The sequence below is a fragment of the Tympanuchus pallidicinctus genome, unplaced genomic scaffold (assembly GCF_026119805.1).
Source record: "Tympanuchus pallidicinctus isolate F22 unplaced genomic scaffold, pur_lepc_1.0 scaffold5, whole genome shotgun sequence".
NCBI lineage: Eukaryota > Metazoa > Chordata > Aves > Galliformes > Phasianidae > Tympanuchus > Tympanuchus pallidicinctus.
In genome coordinates, this window is record NW_026294769.1 from 10,299,673 (window position 1) to 10,323,739 (window position 24,067).

At 40.2% G+C, this 24,067-nt stretch overlaps 1 protein-coding gene across 8 annotated transcripts in view; it reads right to left on the reverse strand.

Annotated features, from left to right (window-relative positions):
• The window catches only part of COBL (cordon-bleu WH2 repeat protein), a 147,972-nt gene that overhangs the window by 119,346 nt on the left and 4,559 nt on the right, over positions 1 to 24,067 (reverse strand). For 6 of the 8 annotated variants that reach the window (XM_052703501.1, XM_052703496.1, XM_052703500.1 and 3 more), the window contains exon 1: positions 19,071 to 19,138. The exons of the other annotated variants lie outside the window; for them this stretch is intronic. In XM_052703501.1, coding sequence (XP_052559461.1) covers positions 19,071 to 19,123 — 53 coding nt within the window. In that variant the 5' untranslated portion in view covers positions 19,124 to 19,138. Of the gene's footprint in view, positions 1 to 19,070; positions 19,139 to 24,067 lie in introns of those variants that run through there. 8 annotated transcript variants of the gene reach the window in all.

The following is a 24,067-nucleotide window of genomic DNA, read 5'->3' on the forward strand; positions in this document are numbered from 1 at the left end:
AAAAATCACTGAAGAAGTCAGAGCCAGAAGTACAGGGCTGACCAGTTTCTATCTATAGCCAGATCAAATGCCCTACAAGCTTGAACAGTATATTTCTGAGAGCCTGCACTCATATTCAGAAGAATAAAAAATAAAGATACTAATATATTCTTTCCTCCTTTAATCATCTTCTTAATTAGCATTTATAATTTGTTCTTAATTCACACCATATCACACAGTAGGAAAATCACATGTATCAGTATATCAAAAAATGTTAATGAAGCAAGTATGTAGCGTCAATGAGATAAAGAAATACCCAACTTCAACACAACAGTATTAACTGTGTTCTGACCCCATATTTATGGGGAGCCACAGTTGCTTTTACTAGGAAATCCCAGTGCTTCAAGTGGTAATCGTTTCCTGGTAACAATTTACTTCATAAAATTTCTTATTAAAAAAAAAGAAAGAAACAAACAAACAAAAAAAAAACCCACAATAATTTTGCTTTCAGTTTTAAGATATTCTGTTACTACCAAGGATACAGGAATAAAGTATTTCTTAGTTTGAATCGAAGCCAGATTATTTTTATTAAAAGGAAACCATAACTTTTGTTATCATTAAGTTTAAGTCAACTGAGTAAACCTAAATAAAACCTAACTGTAAAGTAACCAATCCTACTCCAACCTCATCTCCAGTGTAGAAGGCCTACACTAGTATACAAACAGAAAGCCTGACTGAAAACAAGAAAACAACAACAAAGAAACGTGCAAATGCTAAGTTAACACAGATAAGTACACTAAGAACACCCAAGCTGAGAAGTAGGGCTCTGAAGTTTTATCTTGATTTATTAAGAACAGAAATGTTTTAATGCTTTTAAATGTCAGCAAAAAGGATTTGTTCATTCAGACTCCATTTAAAATCCCTTTAATGTATCCTTTAGGCACATGCAGTACTTAATGGATTTTAAATCTAAAACCAAAAAGGGACATAGTCTCAACCTAAGCATTTAACAGTATCATGAAGTGCAAACTGTGAAGTATCAATAAACTAAAAGACATGCCAACATAGCCTAGAGAAATCAAATTAGAGGGGAAGGAGCCAAATACTCTTCATCACACACACTCAAATCAAATATTCGATCATACTGAATATTTTAGTGATGTGATGCACTGGCTCAGCACGAGACAGGCAAGAGTCTGGGCCGTTATGGACTCTGCAGAGCAAAACCAAGACCTTGAATCACCCCAGGACCAGACTGGAAGCCATGGAAACATGCTACACATTGTAAATGAGAAATACTAGTAGAGAGCAAAGGTACTTACCACTGAGGAGATTTAAATCCTACTCAGAGATAACCCAATGCAAACATGCCAAAGGCTGCTCTGCAAGTACTGATGGGGCATCACAGCAGTGACAGCAAGTTTGTACAGACATGCCTTAGCTAGCTGCAAACACAACACAGCCTACAAAACCAATACAGGATTCAAGATACACTGGCTTACTTTACAACAAACATCAACTGCCATAGTCACATTAGAAACAGCACAAGCTATGCATATATCAAATGTATATCAACAAGTCTGAGAGTTTAGAACTAGTCTTTTAACCAAGAGAAAGAGGATTTCCACTTCTGAAACACTGGATGACAGCTTCCAAGCACCCTCCAAGCAAGGTGATTAGAAAGCCTCTTGTCTTTACTGGCCAACAACTTCTCAAAGGCTCTTTAAAAAGCTATTATGTTAGGCTTCTCTTTCCTTCTGCCAGTCAAACTGAAAAGAAAACATAATTCCGTATGAAAATCATGTTAAAATCTGGCAGCACATGACTCTACAAGAAACAGGGGTGCCTGTCCTGTCTTCTAGCTGCCATCTAGACGCTGGATGAAAACAGAAGAGAAGAGAAAGGAGAGCCTACAGTTTCCCCCTCCACACATCTGAAAGGGAGAAATCTTGACCTCAGTGAGGTCAATGGGAGTTTTGCAACTGATCCTGTAGACCCAGGCTCCCAGCCTGGCAGCAGCCAGTAGAGCTCAATGAACCCTCTGCATCATACTTCCCAGCCTGGGTACAGCTGTGGAGCACCAGGACACGCCTAGCAGCAGAACAGCACCTGGGAGAAGCCTGGGGCACCAGGAGCAGCTGCACAACACTGTCCTGGTCAGATCTGCAAAGGTACACTCATACATTCTCAGTAAATCTTATCAAAAACTGGAAGTACCATGCATAACAAGTATATCTAAAAATAAAGTTACATTAAAAAAAGGGAAAATCTAAGGAAAAAAAAAGTTAATGAAAAATGCAAGCAAATTTATCATCATACATCACCACTTGGACTTTGTATCATTTCCGATTCTAAAATGGGAGACAGAGCTCAAGGAAATCTGAGGACGCAAGATCAAGTAGAAGCTGCCTACTTTCACATCACAGCCTCTCTGGTCACCCCTCCAAAATAGGAAGGTCAGTGGCATAGTGATAATTGGTGAAATTACCAGAGTGGAGCCAGCACTGCCCAGGCCAGGGCCTGACAGCTGCTCGCTTAACAGATGTTGGCACCGTTCTTCCCAACAAGAGACAAGAACGCTTGACTGCAAACAGACCCAGCATCCTCTCCAAAGTGAATCCTATGTGCAACTTAAGGCGCAAACTTCCTCCAAAGAGGTCTCTTCTGCTGAACCTGATGCAAATGGCATCCAAACAAAACTGCAGGGCAGGAGAAACACTGGTGAATTCCAAAAAAGTGAAAGGGATTCGTCTTCCTAGCTGAGTCACAGGTTCTCCACGGTCAATACAGGAGAGCAGAAGGCAAGAAGGGAGCTGAAAGATTTAAAGACAGCATTTCAAGTTGATGAAAGTCAGACCTAATCCCTCAACAAGCAACACAGAGCTCCGGGATATCTGATAGACCCTACAGAAAAATGCTGCCTGTTATATGGGGGGTATGCCTAGTTTCATAAGGCATGCCTAGTTTCCCCTTCTTCCTGCATAAAACCTTTTTTTACAGCATTGTTTGAGTGTCTTTTTTGAAGTATAAGCCTAAGCAAAATCATGCATGAAAGCTCCTTCCTCCCTCCCATCTCCTTCACAGTACAAACAATTGCAAATAATTACTGTTTCATGCATATGAAATAACTTTTTTCATACCCTTACAAAATTCTACATTCAGAGGTTGATTTCTGCTGTCACAAGGTGGGGTTACTTATGTCACATCATTACAAGAACTCTGCTTCAATATCTTGATAGCCTGTCATCACAACAGACCATATCAAATCTTAAGCAAATGAGTTAACAGTCTGGTGGTACAGTACTGCTACATGGTTCCGGTACCCGCAAAAAATGAAAACACTGCTACTATTCATTACACTAACCTACCTTTGTTTTCAGTGTCTTACCAGGACCCAGAGAAAACACATCTGCTGTCTCCCCAGCAAACCTGGGTGTGCCGCAGTACCTGTGGCTAATTGCATGCACCGAGCATGAATCATTAACCCAACAGTGGGGCAGGAAGGCAAGGAATAACCAGCCCTCACCCCACTGCTCACTCACAAGTCTGATTCTGAGTCCTCTCAGATCTGAGGAGAGAGATGCTGGAGGCATCTGTAATCCATGAAGTCTCTTGGAGACAATACTGCCTATATCAAACCCTCACAGCAGGATATACTGCGTATGACAGAGCAGTTGTTGTGCTAGGTCCATAAACACAGGAACAAAGTACAGTGAAGTTCTGCCCGGCCTATGTGTACCAAAACCTGCATCCCCTGCTATCAGACATCATATATCTTGGCTTTTGTATGAGGAAGCATAAAATTTCTGGAAGCTCTTGACATACACCAACAGCATCAGCTTGACATAAGCAGCAACCTCAAGTGCACCGAACACACACAAATCAAAATACTACTTGCAAGCAGTCCTATCTCTGTCAGTGTACAAAGACTTACTAATGCATCAACCTTACTCCAACTGCAGCCACACAACTGTTAAGAGCAAAGTTTACCACAAGCTTCCTTGATTGCAGGATTAAGATCCAAAGAGATGGGGTAGGAGGAGAAAAGTGAGAATTTCATTTCATCTCTGTTGCTTCTCTCAAAACAAATAATGAATTAAAAGCTTAATCTTTCACTGAATAGCTGGCATGTTGACAATCATGGCAAATGACAGTCAAACGTATACAAATGGTGTCACATAACAAGTCTAACCACTTATTTTTAAACTTGGAAGAGTCTGAACAATTGAAAATATCTGGGTTGGGCTTACTAAGTAATTCCACACACCCTTTCCATGTCCTTACAGCTGGTAGTTGCATATGGCACCGGAAAGAGATAAGAAAACTGAAACAAACAAAGGACTACACTCATGGTATTCATGAAAGAACAGTACATAGAATATTACCAGTTTTAACTTCTACTGGAGAAAATTAAGGACTGGGAAGAACTCAGTATGTAATACCAACATAAAGAATTGGTGCTAGCATAAAAATGCTTCAGAAAAATAAAATATTCTGACCTGTTAGTGGTCTCTCCTGTCAATTAGCAAACTTATCCACATTAACTTAGTCCAAGCAGACAAGAAGTAGGCTTTTAGATTTTAATTATGTATTTATGCATGAAAAGAGAATTTCTAACAATCCATAAACATCTTCACAATTGAAAAACAAACAAACAAACAAACAAAAAAACAACGTTAGCAGAAACCAGACTCTGCCTTCATTTGTTTCTGCTTCAGCAAGACCAAACACAGCAGTGTATTTCCAAGTATTTTGCTACTCATTTTCCATATACAAATTATGGCTGTCAGAGGTGGATATTCTAAAGGATGTGTACAGAGGCCTGCATGTCTAAGTGGAAAGGCGAGTCTTCCACCTGCCTGTCTGACAGGCAGCAGCCAGGCTGCGCTCAGGCTCATGGCCTTCTACCATTCTCCAGATGAGGTGACAGCAATGCAGGGCTGGGATAAGCAGTCTCTTCCTGCCGCTCCTTTCTCCTCACTCGTCTCCTCTTCACCCTTCTCCCGCATTCCACTGTGGGTCCTCCTCTGCACACCACCAGTCCCTTCAGTGCTCCACCAGCTCTGCCAAAGAGCTTCTCCTGCTATGCCTGCCCCACTACTTTCCCATTGCTGCACACTTGCCATCTTTTACATAGAATGGGATCTTGCTGTCCCCTCTACAATATCCCTCCATAACCCAAAGCAGATCCCTCCACTTCTTTGAGCTCATCTACTTTCTACTTCTCCATCAATTCAAATATTAATCAAAGCGTTCAGACACTGTGGGAGCAGAAAGCTTAGCAAGCTGTAAACAGAGAAGACAACAAAAACAAGATTTCTTGATGATGCGTCTAGTGATCTACAAACAGGTCAATATGTAGCATGTGGGTTGAAATGACTCACAAGCAGACCAAGTGGCAGGCTGTGTATGAATAGGCATGTGCTAGATAATCCATTGCTTCTATAGAAAAAATACAAACCAGTTGTAGCTGAAGCCAGCATCAACAGTCACCACTAAAACCCATGTTTGTGCCAAGACCAAGAATGCTATGCAGTAAAAATAATGTGCATCTCTTACAGCCAGCTCACCTCCCAGGGAATCACCCAGTCCACCTTCATTCCATGCCAATGGTGCTATGTACTTTATGAAAGCACAGACAAGTCAGTTATGACTCTTTATTAGAATTACTTTTTGGTATCTTCATTACTGACATTGACAGTGGGGTCAAGTGCACCTCAACAAGTTTGCTTATGACACCAAGCTGTGGGGTGCAGTTGACATGATTGAGGGATGGAATGCCATCCAGAAAGACTCAGACAGGCTTGAGCACAGAGCCCAGGAGAACCTCATGAGGTTCAAAAAATTCAAGAGCAAGGTGTTCTTCCTGGGTCAAAGCAACATCTACTAGCTGGAGAATGAAAGAATTGAGAGCAGCCCTGTTGAAACACCACCTACCTGGGGGTACCCATAGATGGGAAGCTGAACATGAGACAGTAATGTGCCCCCACAGCCCAGAAAGCCAATCATATCCTGGGCTGCATCAAAAGAAGCATGGGCAGCAGGGTGAGGAAGGTGATTCTGCTCCTTGGTGAGGCCTCACCTGGAGTACTGCATCCAGATGTGGTGTCTTCTGTACAGGAGAGACATGGATCTGTTGGAGTGCATCCAGGAGAGAGCCATAACAATGATCCAAAGGATGGAACACCTCTCCTACAAGGACAGGCTGAGAGAACTGGGCCTCTACCAGCATGAAATCTCTGATTATTTCAAGGAAGACAAAGCTCCATATCATTTTTGCCCTGATTTCTTCCTCTGACACTTAAATCTAGCACACCTGAGAAACAGAAGTGTTTTATTCCTAAGTGGTTGTTTGTGAATACCTTCAGACAAACTTCTATTAAACTTTCAAAGCTAGCCTTCACTTAAACAAACTTCCAAAACTTTTCCTGAACACAGAAATAAAGCAACTCAAGCACCCAGTGAAATCAATTACACGCAAAAAAAAATTTCTAACAGTTGTTTCATAAAGCCAGCTAAAAAGAATGTTACTTCAGTGTCAAACACTAAACACTAACCCAACTCCTCTTAAGGCATAAGGAAGTAGTGAAAGATCTGAATAATGGCAGACAGACTCAATATTCTAAACTGCAAAATACCATATCCATATTTTTGTTTCAAGTTTTCCATTAGCTTGCTAGTGAACACAGGCCAGTAAAATAAGGATTATAAATATTTAAGATATTAACTTCTCACTCAGAAGAGTTGGTAGTAAAAGTTTTCAAAGCAATGAGCCAAATTGATACTCCTACTCAACCTGGGATCTTCAAACAACGCAGCTTTAAAAAAGCAACTCGTAAAATACAGTACTGTCACAGTAATGCAACTGTCTTCCTGCAGCCATGCTTACACCCTGCCACCCTTTCCAGGGAGTTAGAGCTGCTTGAACACCACTTTCTGAAGACAGATTCTGGGTTGTTTCCTACAGTCAGCAGTTCAAAAAGGCACACAAAATCTCATCAAGTAATATGCTTCTATTTAAATGGCTCACACTTATAGCTTTGTTTCTATTTTCAGAGCCCTAAAACTTGTTATGTTTCTCTTGGGAGGTATGAAAAGGAGAGGGAGAAAATAAAAAGGTGTTTATTTACATTGATACTATGCATTTGTCTCTGGATGTTTGTAAGTAATCTTAATTCAAAAGTTTTTTTAGCACAGCTGTAAAATGAAAGCATGTCCAGAAGCAAAGCATGCCCAGGGAGGCAGACGTGTCTGTCGGGGAGCTCTGCTGGGTAGCAGCAAGACCTCGGGTGCTGGAGCAAGGAAAGCAAGCAGCACAAGCTGCAATTCCCACACTCCACAACATTCTGGCGCTTCAGATGTGACAGACACACATGTATACTTCCACCTGCTGAATTCTGACTGCTCATGATGAAAAACAAGTATGGGAGCCAAAAGAGCCCCTTCCCTTTCATAAAACTATGCAAATTACGCCATCATCAGAGAACTCACTCAAACCTCAAAAGGCAAGAAAGCATCTCAGCTACCTTGACTGGATAGAGACAAGAGAGTAAAAATAAATAAATAAATAAATAAATAAAAAGCCAGGGAGTCTCATTTTGTAACAGCCTGTACAGAAATAACACTTATTTATAAGCCATTAATTGCCTGGGTATGTAAATCAGCATAGTCCATTAGGTTAATTTAACCAGTGAAAGAATCATTGCTTTGGATCTCTTTAACGCACATTCTATTACTGAACTCTATTTTTGAAAAAAATTTCTGTGTCCCAAACTACGTGTAGAATGTAAAGCTTTCATTTTTTTTTTTCCATATTTGAAAAAGAATTAATAGATTTTGTATAAAGAAAAATATGTCTAAGGCATGGAAATTTAAAAGTGATTCCAGTTGTCATTACAGTAACATAAATAAAACAGTTTAAAAGGTAAATATAGAGTATCCATGAAGCATAGTTATAGTATTTAATAATTACTTTGAGAATGGGAAATCAGTGGTTTATTTTTTAATCATCATATCCAAATTGTACAGCAAGCCCAATATACAATGACAGCAGTGTTATCTTTCTCAAACCCAGGAGTCTAGGAGAGCATACTAATAGCACACGAATCACATCCTTGGGACAGACAGCGTTAGCAGAAGGAAGGAGAATATGAAATGTGTATTTGTGCAAAGTAGGATCCAGCTGGGAAACAAGTCATACAAAATATGTACCTTCTGAAAAACATTTACTAGTTAACGTGATTTATTATTACTGGACCACTCATCCTCATCACGCTTTACTCTTATAAGCTCCCATAAACTAATAAGGACTACATCTTACATTTTCAGTACCTGCTTTTAAGTGGCTGCAAATTGTAGACATGTTACTTTCTTACGGTGGAAAATGAGAAAAAGAGCGGGCAACAAGGTGCCCAGCTCCCAGCAGAAAACAACAGCAAAGCTATGAGAAGAATTTGATGCACACAGAACCACAGGGTTGGAAGGGACCTCAAGGATCATGAATCTCCAACCCTCCCCACCACAGGCAGGGCCACCAACCTCCACATTTAATACTAGACTGGGCTGTCCAGGACAAACCACTAAATGTTGTTTCACCCAAACAGGAGGAACAAGAGTTGGGGTTCTCCTGCAAATATTTTCTTAGCTACATTACCTGTCATTCTGCAACTTGTTATGCAGTTTTAAATTGCTCAGTTTTATGTTTTCAATTATTCTTTAAGATGGGAAGTGGAGCCCCAGCCAGACTCATCAGAGGATGGTTGAAGTGCCATGCCTCCCAGCTGAAACGAGCCTGCAGAGAAACTCAGAACTGCAGATAGCCAGTGTATCTGTGCTTTTTTCAGTTATTTGCTGAAAGCTAATCTTCAGTGTCACAAGCAAGCCATTGTGTGCAAAAAAAAAAGACCACTGTCCCTACTACTGCTGCAAATACAGTAACGACTTTACAGTATTCAATTGTGAAGCAAGAAAGAAAAGCGGAAGTGGTTATTTACAGTCAATATAATGGGATTATGCATCCAGAATAAGAAATTGATGAATTAAAAAGACTTGTCAGATATATTCTAATTCCTACTTCCTGGCTATTTATCAGTATTTTTGTGGAAAGCTCACAAAGAAAGAAAAAAGCTTAACATTGCATGAGGCATGCTCATTCACATCTTGAGGTAGTATTTTATTGGCATTTTTAAAAATCATTTATTGTGTTTGTTTTTTTTTCACATCAACATACTCATCTCCAGTTTAATTCTTGACTAAGTTAAATCTCGCCTTCTGTTCTGTATAGTGGCACATCCTGATAGCACCAACGGTTGAAATGAAGCCAGCTTTTCATGACCTCTCAATTCCATGACCTCACAAAACTAACAGAAGAGTCAACTTTTAACATGAGATTTAATGGAGGGGAAAATTCCATGCCCATTAGTATTTTCTGTACTTAAAAATACCTGGAGCCAAACTGCTCTTTCCTACTCATTACTGTTCGGGCTGCACGTAACAAAAGCCTAAAAACAGCACTAGCAGAGGAGCTGAAAGATGGACTACTAGAAGAGATTTGACATTTACTGAAGATTTTAATAATGGTCTCACCAGCTATAGCAGCAATGTGGATCAGCTTCTAATAGACTGATAGATAAATTCCTTTTGCATTTGAATATAAGATCCACAGTTAGAACACTGAAGATCCCTGATAGCTTGTTGAAAAATTAGTTCCAAAAGGCAGTAATCATAGAATCATACAATGGCTTGGGTTGGAAGAGACCTCAACAATGTCAAGCTCCAACCCCCTCGCCACAGGCAGGGCTACCAACCTCCTTATATAATAGCAGACCAGCTTGCCCAGGGCCCCCATCCAAACTGGCCCTGAATATTGTGGTTTTTAATAGCAACAAGAGCTCCTTTGCTGTTGAATTGCAAGTTCACTAAGAAAGGACACAGAGTGTGAAGAATATGCAAGTCCTGAACAGCAACAGATGCTTAAACAAGGATTCCCAGATGATAGTGAGGAAATGGTAAACTATTATCAAGATAAAACAACAACAACAAAAACCACCAACCAAAATATGTTTTTAATATATTTTAGATCGTAACTTTATTCTAGAAAAGCAACTGATCTGTTACAGTTAGAACAACCTTGGCAAAAAAGGAGTCTGATTTACTTCCTCAGAGCACGCTCCACATTCCTTCCCATTACCAGTCTGGTCCCAGACTAAATACAGCACACAATCCAATTCAGAAATACTCCTAAAATTTGTGTCCAAAAATTGATATTAAGAAAGGACACCCTGTAAAAACTATCCTTGTACTTTTGCCTCTACTCAGATCAAGACTGGAAACTACACACTGTTATGTCCTTGCTTTCAACGTCTTCCAGTCAAATCCAAATTCTGTGTATTCTGAAGAGCTAACAAATTACATGAGTTATTATAAGCAGCAGCAGTGCCCTTCTGAATAACCTTTTTGCTCTCACCACTCTATTTCAGCACCAACCTTTGAGTTAACATCTACATCAATCTGCCTGCCAAGGGATGCTCAGAACAGTAACTGGTATGAATCTAAAAGTTGAAAATCACAACTTAATCAGAGGTGAAAAAGTAGGACAGACTTCTTCCTATTACCTTGGGTATATCACAGTATATGTTTCTTCAAATATAACATCCAGACAGTTAAGCTACTTGTCTTTTCTGAAGTAACTCAAAAAAATGAGATGGAGCATTTATGCCACTTTCCATATAATGTTATTTTAACTTTCATGTACCTGCAGTACACTACATAATCTACCTGGGGAGAACTTTGCCTGATATCACTCTACACAGCATCTTAATTTCAGCTGCTGAAGTATCACATTTTCTTCATTCATCCTCCCAGGGCAATGAAAGAGAAACCATTTCCTACATGGGACTGGAGCCCCACTTTTTTTTTTTCTTTTTTTTTTTCTGGATGCTGGATTTATATTTGTAGCTGACCATCAACAAATCTTCACTAAATGATAACAGCTCCTCTGTCTGAAGACAACAAAGTCATGAAAGGGAAATGATGCTCTCCTTCCCACTCAAAAAGAGAAAAAGAAAAAAAGAAAAGAAAAAGAAAAGAAAAAGAAAAAAGAAAAAGAAAGATACAGGAGTTGGTTTTGTGGCATCACAGTGTGGCAAAAATGCATAAGATGTTTTCCTTATACCTTCCTCCTGCCTGCTCATGCCCTCCTCTCTGAAGGCAGTTTACATGTGGCAACACCTGTGTTATCTTAGAAATACCTTGGCCAAGAATAATCCAGCACACAACAGCAGACTATTTACACCTGACTGCTGAATACAGAAGGGCAAGTACCCTTGCCAGGTGGTATTGGGCTGGCATAAAGTTTTCTCTGTAAAGCAATGGAGCAGAAGCAGTGGCTGTGGAAGGATAGGATGTGCCAGCAATTCAGCTCAGCAAAAAGTGTGGATGGAGACTTGAGAGGAGCAACAAGCTGGAGAAACATGTCAGACAAGGCAGACATGAAAGCGTTCAAAATATCTCAGGGTGTCAGGGAGATCCTGCATCACGCTGGACCTGTGGTGAAGCATGTAGTGCAACAGGCATACCACATTTAGGTACGGAACACCTGCAGAGGCTCCCATGCATATCGGAAGCTTGTCGCACCTTTTAAAGTGCATTTCTGAATACCCCTCATTACTCCCTTGCTCCTTTTCCCACACCGAGAAAACGAGAACAGAATTGCGTAATTCAGAGCTGGCTTAAGCCCTCCCAGGTATACCTCAGCCTACAGTGCATCCATTAACAGAGATTCAAAAACCATGAGGACTCTGGATCCTTACACCGTATTTTCCAATGGCTGGATCAGCTGGAAAATTCCACTGCAATTTGCTTTAGCAAAATCAAACGAATAAAAACTACCTTCACTCTGTTACAGATGCCTACTGCATCAGCAGGGTCTAAATACAGTATCGCAACAAAAAGAATAAATAAACCAAAACACACGCAGTATGAGAGACTGCTCCTCCTTTCTGCGGGCAATGCTGTCCTGGGATAAAGTTTGTTTGTTGTTATTGCTTGACCTCACAGCTGCAGAGCTGTGTAATTAACCAGCACTGTCCCCAAGCAACACGACAGAGGGCTGCTCAGAAATGGGCTTCTGTGCTGGAGCAAGCTGTGATGCAGCTCCCTTTCCTTGACAGAAAGCTCCTCACAGTATCTGCTTTAAATCAAAGCTTCAAAGGTTACTGAATTTGACAGAGTAAGGAGACATACACCTGGGTAAACAGTGTAACCTCAGGTGCTGCTGAGGCTCTGCCTCCACAGTCCCATGAGCTCTATTCTGCAAACTTCTCAGCCAACCTCATGGCTCTTGAAGGCAGACAGAGCTAAGGGCTGAAGCCTACAGCTTCAGGGTGAAGGGACAGACCTTCCAGATTTGCTCCCACAATCCCCAAAGATTTGCTTAATTATGATAAATTTAAATCATACAATCATTTTTCTATGTTAATAGCATTTTTTAAAAAAGAATCCTCTAATTTATATTAAAATGCTGTATAGCCCAAACAGGTTGAAGGCTCACATCACTTGCAAGACAGTGGCCATAGTCTGGCAAATCACCAATTTCCACTGAAATGCTCCTGATGTGTACTCATATGCAACATGCAGATTTAATCTCGTGGTTGGCCTCTTCCCCATACATACAAAAGACAGCACACAAAATTCTATGAGACTGAGCTTGAGCTTTGCTATTGTCATCCCACTTCACATGTGAAATTTGGAAGCTCACACACTTGTGCAAGAGATCAACTTCATTGGGCCAAACACAAACTCTCTGGTCCTGAATATCTAGTTTAGCTTGCGAGGAAAATGATTTTGGTTCAAGAATCCTAAACATACATTGGACATGTGCCATGTTCAGGAAAGTGAGCGGCAAGAAATAAACTTCTGTAACATAAATATACTGTCACATGCAGAGATCAGGCAGCACAATTTCATACGTAAGCTTGATGTTAAGCACTGGAAACAATAACACAAGACACCACCCAAAAATCTTCAAAACAGGACAAAAGACAGAAACTCAATGCTGCATTAATTCGGTACTGGAGTAACAACAGGATTTTACAGGGAGCAATGCACAGGTAGAATTGTTTCATCTTAAAGCCAAAGAGTATATATATATTAAAAAACAAAGACATGTGCAACTGTCATTTAGAAAAATACTGAAACTGGAAAACAGAGAGCAAGCTGGTTAACCTTTACAGCTGTACAGAGAAACAGCCTTACTGCTCTCCAAACACTAGTGTCACCCTGAAGAATCATCTTTCCTAGCAAAAAAGGATCCTGGTAAATCTCTGTATGAGGGAGATACTCATTTCTTTAAAAAAATACTCTGAGAAAAAAAAAAAAAAGAAAAAGAAAAAGGCTTGTAGCTGCTGTTGGCTATCACAAGGAACTGCCAGCCACCTCTCTTCTCCATCCCACCTGCTGCACAACAGCGCATTCATGCAGCTCAGCAGCTCTGCCAGCAGAACGTTTTAAAACCCTAATCAGAATGGGAGTATTGTCTTGAGGATTTACACCAAGCCACTCTCTTTTTCCATTAAGGCTAACTCGCAGTCATGCGCACAAAGATGGAAAAGCAATTTCTCTCCAAAGGGGAATTAAAGTATCATACTCCTTAATTTCCCTGTAAAAGAGCTACCAGAAGTAACATTTTTTTTTGTTCCTCTTGCTATAATAAAACCACTCCCAGTCATGTACCTGGAATCAAGTAATACTCCATGTTCTTCACGCTAACAATATTCTACTGCGTAACACAGAAGGGGTTGTTTGAGAGCTTCTTCCTCATCCTCTCCAGAACAGAAATGTCTTGAATGGAGCCCCAGCCCCCTGAAACACCTGAGTGGCTTGGGTCTCACAAGAAGGCTCCCATCAGAGCAATCTTTACTGCCTCTGGAGCTTTTCCTGATGCTGTCACTGAAAACCTTGCTGCTGGTTCCAAAGCCTGAACCCTCTTCTAACCTTCAGTCAGCACTGGAGTGGAAATAGCAGAGGAGGAGAGCTGACCAGAACACGGCACCTTTGTACATTAAATCGCAGTTATGTGTGTGTGCATAACTTTATGTGGGTTCACTGAGCTTAGTTATTTCAAAAATCCTAGTCAGCGTCTCAGAACAAGATGAGCTCAACCCATCGAGTGCAATTCCGCAGTGGGTACAGCCACATTAGGCAGACCACAACACCTTTCAGTGTAAACTTGGGCAACAGAATGCATGTACTATTATTCTGTGCCATTTCTATATCTGTTTATGCATGGGGAAATAGTAACTTATATACACATACATTCATGTAACCATTCGCTTGAGGAGAGACAAAATTATGTCAGCTTTCAGAGTAAAGCTGGATTACTAAAAGTGCCCTTTTAACGTTGCGTGTTTCCCCATGGGTCTTTTCATACTTTCTACATGATTTGCAACTAAAATGCAGCTGGCAATCGCCTTGCGTTTGCAGTCACTGAAAAGTCTCATGATTCCATGCCTAAATAAAGAAGCCAGACCAACCACAAGCCTGTCCTTTCAACGAAAGCAGGGCAAGGAACCCTCCTCCGCCCCACGATCTGAGCACTGGGCACTGCGCAGCTCCTCTCCAGGCTCCGAGCAGCCCGCACACCCACGCCACATAAGTCCCAGGAAGATCATTTCCCAGCAGACATTTGCAGACTCGTTACTAACGATCCAGCTGCTAATTTAGCATCTGCTCATGTTCTCAGGTTACCAGTGGGTACCTCCCCGCCCCAGCAGCCTGCTCTGAATGGGTAGTACTCACGCACGGCTTTGCCTCTCTGAAATACAGGGGTATATTTAGAAACAGCCAGCAACTTCACACGGTAAGGCGGCAGCATGCTTCAGATTAAGTAGGTAAATAAAGCCCAGTCAAAAGCAATTAAAAAAAAAAAAAAAAACCCTCAGATTTTTCAAGACAGCGTCTTCTTGATTTAGCCACTGCCAAGAAAGACCAGAGGAAAAAAACTTTTTATATTGCAACTTTATCCAGGGAAAAAGATACTTCTTTTTCCCTGCCCTTTCTCAAAAAAGCAATTTGCTGCCGCTTATTTGAAGTAGTTTCTTCAATATGAAACTAAGGCATGCAAGATATGCTATATATATATTTACTGCATAAAGTGAAAAACCTCCTGTTACTACATTCTTGTTTGATTTGGATTCAGATCCTAAAACATTACTTTTAACTCAGCTGGAAATGAATTTGCCACCAGAAAAGCTGTGCGCTTTCTCTTCAGACTAAGTCTGTGGTGTAGATGAAAAGATCCCTACTCTTCGTACGCTCTGCGTCTTCATTTCACGACTAGAACTGAACTTCGTGGCTTATATAATAGTCTCAAAGTTACACAACATACACTTGTTTTGATTATTAGGTTTTGTGATGAGGTAAAAAAATAAAAAACACCAAAACTTGCTGAAGTACTAAATCACCATGACTCTATTCATGCAATACGTACATAGACGTTGAACCCCTCAGCGACAAAGAAATTAATGCAATGAAGCAATAAACACTACTTAAAAAGGAAAACATTTTTCACCGTAAAAAATAAATGTGTTATTAGCTAGTCAGCTCTAATAGAATACATTTATTAACGCAAGCAATAATAATGACAGCACATTATGAATTACAGGCTGATCCAAACACAGAGGCACACTCAGACATAATAAATGAGTCGATGCCAATATTTAGATCTGCAGCCAGAGGACATCTGGCTTGTTATCAATTTTACGTAATTGCAAAGGTGCATATCAGAATACACCCAGGTTAAGTTTTAGAAGAACTCAAATCAGACTACGAGAACACATTTTTTCCCCTCTTTTACTGCAGGACATGAATCCCTGGTTAGACAAGATCAGCGCGGAAGCTTGAAAAATGTCAGGAAAGAGGACAAGAACTAGCTTAAGGAAAGGGATTAACACAGCAACACACTTAGGGACATGGTTTAGTGGGTATGGTGGTGATGGGTTGACAGTTGGACTAGGTTATCTTTGAGGTCTCTTCCAACATTAATGACTCTGTGATTCTGTACCTTCACCGCGTGCCCAGCTGGGTCCTCATAGGTCCTGCAGGCTGTGAGACCTTACACCAGCAGGCTGCCATCCATTTGGGCCACCAAAGGCCAGGCAAGTCACCACCTGAGTGGCAACCCTGTCACAAGCTGAGATTTGCAGAGGGGACACGAGGGACCAAGGAGCAGGCAAAAATCAGCCAGAAGACAAGCAGGGACAGTGGAGGTTCCTTCCAGCTCCTTTAAATCCTGTCCCCTGAGCAGCAATAGCTTTACTGCAGCTGTAAATTGAAGGATGCATTTCTACTCTTCCATCAAAATCAAAAACTTGCAAGAGAGTTTGCAAAAGAGGCCAGAAAGAATAAACTTTTCTATGAAGGGAAAAAATGTTTTCTTCAAGATTTTTCTTCATTTGTTCTTAAAACCGCAAATACCACCAACTGCTGAAACCTGCACACATCATTGGCTTTACCTACGACACTGACCACACAGAAGTCTGAGTCTTGTCTCATACACAAGACTACACCGAATTTCATGTGATTTGGGAGACTGCATGGCTGCACCTCTGTCAGGCAGTAATAAAAGAAGTACGTATCCCTTGGCCCTTGCCTCCCATATGCATTTTGAGGAACACAAGCCACCTGCCAAATTTTGTTTCAACTCATAGTACAGCTTTTCTCTCCAAATAATCGGAACTTCATCAGAAAATCCTTAATTTCCTCAAGTACAGCACATTTTACAATCAATATCTTGCACAGTTTTTCAGACTATCATCCTCATAAAATCCATCTAGGACTCTGTACTTGTCAGATGTAAATGGTCCAATGACCAATTCTGAAAGGACCAGAACAGCCACACAATTTCTTAGACACACTGACTCTGGAAGCAAAGTTACCTGCCAAAGCATTTTCTTTCAATATTATTCAGTACATATTATCCAAAGTTTAATCTTCTATCTGACACTCCATGTGAAACAAACAAAATTAATTATTCAGAGATAAACTGAAGTTTGCTAAGAATCCTAAAATTGTTACACTCTTGCATTCAAATGTCCAGGGAGCCTAGCAGTAAGATGAAAGAATATACTTCCCTCTAAGAGCAGTAAGTCAGCTCAATGCCAGGCAGTCACTCACTTTTGTGCCACAGCACAAAATCTCACAGAGACCAGTTGGACACTGTGTAAAAAGCACCTAAATATTCTCATCCTTCCTTAAACCAATACCAGCTAGTACATATACTACTCACCAGAAACACACAAAGTAGCCCAGAAGAGAAAAATCATCCACTTCCCAAACAAGCCCCATGTGAATATAACTATGGCTGCTTAACTTAATTAGGAAGAACGGAGGCATTTTTGTTACGGTACAAATCACAAGCACTACAGATTCATGAAGTCTTCATTTCATTCAGACCATCAACATCTTCGAGTTTTATACAAATATTTATCTGGCTGCTAGAAAATAATACTATTTTTACTCTCAGCTGCATCAATCTGGTACAGTTGATCGCCATTACACTTACTGGTTTTCTTTCCACTACAGAGTTATGGTACCCTTGGTAGAAGGTAAAAGTAGCACAGAAAAGTAAGAAAAGTCTAGACAGTTTTAAGGTTTCAACCTTAAATAATGCTTGGTGAAAGCAATTTAATACAGGAAACTCCCTGCTGCTGATTTGGGATTTTGTCTTAATATAAATAATGCTAATGAAAAATTTATAGATATTTGAATATTGTTGCATACGTACAGCCAGGTGCTAAACAGAGCATGTGGGGTTTGTTTGCAATTTGAGCTTCCACATGTTTTTCCAAGTAACTCTGCCTAGCCCTTCCTGAGCAAGCTGGGAAGAGAAATTTAGTCCCCATGCTAGCAACATATCTGCTCCTATGTGGTCAGGATTGAGAGAAGAACCCAGATGATTCTTCCAAGATTAATCAGAAGGCTGAAGTACGAAAGATAGCCTACAAAAGAAGAGCAATAGAATATATTGCCCCTTCTGAAGAATTTGGGTCACTCTGCACGGTTTTTCTGCATCAAGGGGCTGGCATGTACAGGCTGCCTAACCATGCGGACACTGCATGCTGCCCAGTGTTCACATTTGGCACCCGAGCTCTGCAGGCAAAGACTATTTACATGAACACAGTTCTCTGTTTTTTATATACTGCACAGAATTGTTTATCCTCTAATCATAAAAGTAGGTGGCAAAATAGGTTTGAAAAGACAGACTAAGAACTGTTCGTATATATGTTTCTTTTAAAGAAAAGTTCATCCGCACAAACACAGAATATCCAGTACTGTTAATTTCTTCCCAGGTAAATCTAAGCTAAACTGCAATATACAGGCAATTTAAGACTTATATCAGTTCAATACTACACCAAACTTAAAAAAACAACCAAACAACAACAAAAAAAAACAAACCAGAAATTATTCTCAGGTAGCAAATTAGTAATATAAATAATTGGCAATGCACTGCAAACAGTATTACTTTCCAAGTAACTCCTTATGAAAATGAATCAGAATGGGGAATTTACGGTGCTTTTCATGGCAAGAAACCCAAGGTATCTGTACAAACAGGTTTTATACTTCAGGCAGTTTTATATTTGTAAAATACTTTCCCGTAGACTTGGATCCCATTTCTAATAGGAGAAAGTATGGAATTTAACCGCTTGAACGTAAAGAGATTTCATTCCAAAATAACTATGGCTAATTTGAGAACACACAATGAGAAACAATAAACAATGATATGGATGAGCAGACGTCTTAAATACAGCTGGGGCAATGTCACGACAAGCTGTGGGCGTTTTAAAAAAATAAAAGTGAACACTACCCGGTCCTGTGAAAAGAACAAGAGCAAAAACAGAAACAACTGACCTCTTTATCTTCAACCAATTTGAGCAACTTCTCGTTAGTGCCTAAAAGGTCTTTTGCTGTAAAGTACTAGTGGAAAGACAGCACTCTGAAGTTCATTATCATGTAAAGAAAGAAAAACAAGTTGAGAACAAACACAGACTACAAAGCACAGCCCCGGTAAAGAGGCATGGGCAATGAGTACCTACAGCCAGTCCCAACGTGCAGGAGTGACTCTGTGCTGGTCCTTCTCCCCATCCATGGTACAGCAGTAGATGCAGGCATTTCAGTTCTCCATGCCCTGAGCCAACAGGCACATGGATGTGCCCTCTTTCCTCCCCACTGAGCGGGTCCTACAAATTCAAACTACTCCAGAGCAGCTGACTAAAGCCCCATTATTCAATATTGCATTAAATAATTATCCAGTGCTGTGGCTGAGCGTCATTTCCTGGCAGGTGCAAGCAGATTCATTCCCTCTGCCCCAATGGAGCCCAAGAAACCACAAGCATGGATTGACTCTGCCCAGCCCTACTACTCTCTTTGTGCAAAATTACACTGATAAATACAATGAATATATTAATATATATATATTCAAAACAACATATATATATATATATATATATATTTTTTTTTTTTTAAGGCCCTGGTTTGTTTTATATAAGGGTGGAAGAAAATAATTCTTTTTAAAAAATGGAAAGAAATAACAAGAAATAACATAGCTGGAGGGTGGGTGTCGAAGGAAGAACTTGCAACTTCATCCTTTCATCAAGCGCTAAAACCACTATTTATTTACTGCAAAATAAAACTACCAAAAAAAAAAAGTAGTAAAAGTCTCTCATCTGTCATTATTTTTAACATACATAATTTGTCTTCTTCAGAAAGAAGAATTCTTCTCCAAAGGTATAATAAATTTTCCTTAGAAGATTAATTTTTTTCTTCATACTTGTGAGATTGATTGATTCGTAATAGTTGCAGAATAACTACCTGTATTTTCAGGATGGTGTTCTCTTGTTTCTTACAAGTCCAAACAAGAGCTGGAAGGAGAATACAGTTAACTGTATTAACTGCTTAAATATTAAGGAGAAAAGCAATTTTACCTTCATCACGAAATAGCTTAATCATGAACATACAGTTCCAGGTCTGTACTTAGAGAGTCTTTTTTTAAATCTACACAGGAGGTACAATCTGCAAAAATTGAATGGGAAAATGAAAAAAACAACTAAATTTATGTGTTAGAAGTGCAGTTTAACTTTTTACCCTCCTAAGTACACAGTAATTTGTAAAATCCACAAATATCTTAATTTACCTTAAATTATGTTCTGTAATTACCCATGTAAAAGGCGATACATAGCTACTGTCTTTTTTCCATTTCTTTTATATTTTGTGTCTGATGCTAGACTCCATCCATCACATGTAGATTTGTCTTAAAATAGAAAACCCAGGTTTGGTAAGAAGGAAGCAATGTTGCATTAATATACACTCAGGAATAACAGACTCTACATGACGACATGGTTCTTCAATTTACTAATTTAAGGCTAGAATTAAAAATACACTCCAGTGTTAAATCAAAGCTTTGATTTAAGGCTGTATTAAGTTGTCGAGTGATGTCCAGGCCAAACACAGCACAGCTAGCCTTGATGGATGCCCAGCACACATCCATCACGGGAGGACAGGCAGCTCCCCTGTCTACAGATAGACTTGGGATGGGAAATCAGCCCCTATCTGTCTGCAGAAAAGGAGCCATGGCATTCAGCAGTCCGCAAGGAGCAGCAAAGTGGCCACAAAAAGAACACACATCGCAAAAGGCCTGCAGTTATGGACACCAGGCACCAGAGCATTACTTCTGCATGCTGTGCTGCTCTGAATGCTATGAGATGACCAAATGATTCTCCAGTTCAGCACAGGCAAGAAAACAGAGGTAGTTAAGGGCAAGCAAAATAAATAATCGTGATTACAATGCAGCAACATGATCTGACCTAACTGTAACTGTACACAGTGAATTTGTAGAATCAGTGTTGGGAAGACCTGAAGGTGTCACCACTCCAGGATTTTAATCACTCCCAAAGCCAATAATTGGTATCCTTCTCAAGGAGAAAGTCTCAATAGCTGAGATTTGTCAGCACAACACAGCGCGGTCGTCAGAACAGCACTGATTCTGAAACATGAGATGCATCCCCTGAGAAACCAGGAGTAATTTCTTTGGTATCTGTGTAGGCTTTGGAAAGCGTAGGCTCGGTACCAAAAGAAGATACTAAAAAGTGTATATATATGTATGTAAATCTGGAGTCAGACCAAGATATTCCTTTATCACTGTCCAGAACCACTGTCACACTGTTCAGAAACACAAAAGTACAACACTTCATCAAGAGAAGATATAAAAAGAACACAGGAGAGGAAAGTTTCTTCCTCCAAATTTGGCTGAAACTATAGATTGATTTTGGAGACTGCCCTTATGGAACTGAGAGACAAAACCAAAATGGAAAACACACATCCTGTGTGCAGTAAGAGCAGACTTGCTGCCCTTTGTGTATTTATCAAGATAGTTTTTTTGCTGCATATGCAAGATTGTAATTTCAAAAAATAAACATAATAAACAACTCTCATATGAAAGAAAGAAAACAAAAGAAGGAAAGGTCACTTAAGCACAGGAATAAGAACAAAAAAATAATTGTTTTATCCCAAAATAACTTGGGGTATTGAGTATCTTTTTGGAATCTACGAGACCAAGAAAAAAAAAAAAAAGCTGATTATATCCTTAAATAACTCTATGTAACCTACACGGAAAATAAAAGAATCATTACTACTCTAAAGGTCTTATTTTCTCTTACATTGGAAGGATGCTGCCACAGCTCCCAAGAGATCTTGGAAGCAATCACAACAATATTCCCCACTGTGTGTGGTGCGGGAAGAAAGAAGTGTGCTTTTAAAGCTAAAGTCACGTAGACAACATAAAATTGAGCTCTTCACAGCTTTGGAGAAGTCGGCTTTGACTGAGGCCTTCCTACATCTGGCAGCTCCTCCATAGACAGCAAGATGAGGACCTTGGCCCAGCCCTGGAGGCCAAGCTGCTCCTTGTGTCACCACAACACCATCTCCTACCACCAGCTAGCACAAGTATTGAGGAGAAACCCAGCAGTCTATCCTCAAGCAAAAAATTGCCTTTTCAGAGGAAACAGAAGATGACATACAACCAGTATAAAAGGGTTTTTATATTGGTTGCATATCATCTTAATATAGATGGAGGCACATATGGTTACTAAAGCAATGTTTGAAAATTTAGAAAGCACCTCATCAACCAGCAACATTACTCAATTTAAAACTCTATGTAGCTGTGTGGACTTGAAAAAAACATAATTAATTATCACTTGTGGAAAAATAACAGTTCCACTCTGGCTCAACATAACGATGGTGTTTCAGTAGCAGCTGATTGGCTCAGCATGCATTTACATTTAAAAAAAAACAACACAGAGATGGAAAACAGGTGTGGTGAATAGAGAATGGTAGTGCTTGTTCGCTGTCCTTACTGAAAACAGGAAGGAACTCTTATCTGATGAAGTGCTTCTGGACTGGTGCTTGCTGTTAAACTTTACAGTATGTCTGTATTTAGAACACTGATAACATAAAATGTAATTTTTGTGCTCAAGCTCCATGCCAGCAGTGCTACTTTTCATCTTATCTGCTTATTTTATTGGGTAAGGGGGATTTTAACTGTTAGCACCACAAGCCAGAATAGCTCAGAAGGACTACTTTCTTCAGGCTTTGGCATTGTTGCTAGGGCTTGCAAGAGAAACACCAATTTCAACACAACAGCTTTGGAAATACCAAGAGGCTCATGTTTTTTTGGCTTTTACTCAAAGCAAAGGGGACTTTCAGGTGGTTTTGGCAAATTTTGTGTAGCAACAGTTAGTGCAAGATAAGCCTTCACCCCTCCCATGCACAGCTGGTCCTTGTATGTGGTTCTCTGTAAGCTAGCTCCCAAATGGCCTGGCTGCTGGTTATTAGGTGAGAGAATCTCCATCACACCTTAGCAGGCTGTGCTATTTTACATATATCACCATAACACAGAGAAACTCACAGACCTGCCTTCTAACTTCGGCACAGCTCAATCACCTTTAATAAAATATAACTTATCAGCGTGGTATCGCTTTTTTGATTCTTACAGAAAGTTTTACACTGCCATCACTGGTGTGATCACAGGAGACTGCTGACTTTTCCCATGCAGTACATTGCAAGGAACACATGAAACGCAGCTGAATACCACGATGAGTTTACTGGATCAGCAGTTAGAATTATTACTATTATTTTTGGTCCAATATACTCCCCCTATCTGGAAACCATAGTGATAAAAAAGGTTCATTAAAATCACTTTAGGTGTCTTTCCCCCCCCCCATCCCTGATGACAAACTACACAAACACCCAGTGTTTTATGCAGCTTTTCAGCTTGGGAATAATGAATCCTAAAAGCTTTCTGGCCAAGATTCTAAAAGCAGGCACTGGGCACTGTGTGCAGCAGCTATCCCCGCACTGCCCTGCCACTCAACCTCTGACTCACTCCTTGGCACATGGCTGGCATTGTAATGCTGAAACTATGACAACAATACACTATTCCCAGGATCCTTTCTTTAATGATAAGCAGCCCAGCTCATGGGGCAATTGATAGCTCTGGAAATGCCCTATACATTAAGAGGATTAGCATGTGCTGCAACATCCACTATCTGGAAATGCAGCTACTTCTAAAAGATCCTTAGGTCACAAATCTCTGTGGAAACAGAGATAGTAAGCTTTTTTCGACTCCTGGCTTCTAATGCAGGAGCCGGCTTAGCCCACTAAGCAAAAATACATTTCTAAAGACCTTTCAGTCTCTTAGAAGAAGCATTAAAGAGTCAAAGCTGTCAATTTTATGGAAATGACAATGGCAAAGCACCACAAAAAGCTGCAGTACACAGAACATTGTCATTGCCAGAAAATCAAGTGTTTGCTGATGCTGAGAGAGTAGCTAAAAGCCGAGCACAGGGGAAGGCTTGTTTAGGCTCTGAATTGGGATTCAGGGGAAGAGAGTTGTTTCTCCAGCTCTGCCACAGGCCTCCTGGCAGCTTTGAAACAAGCCATGTAAGCACAGTCGCATGCCTGCCTGTATAACATGGACTCCCTAAGTCCACTTATATATTAGAAGAATATTCTTAGGAAGCCTTCACAAACGCTTCTA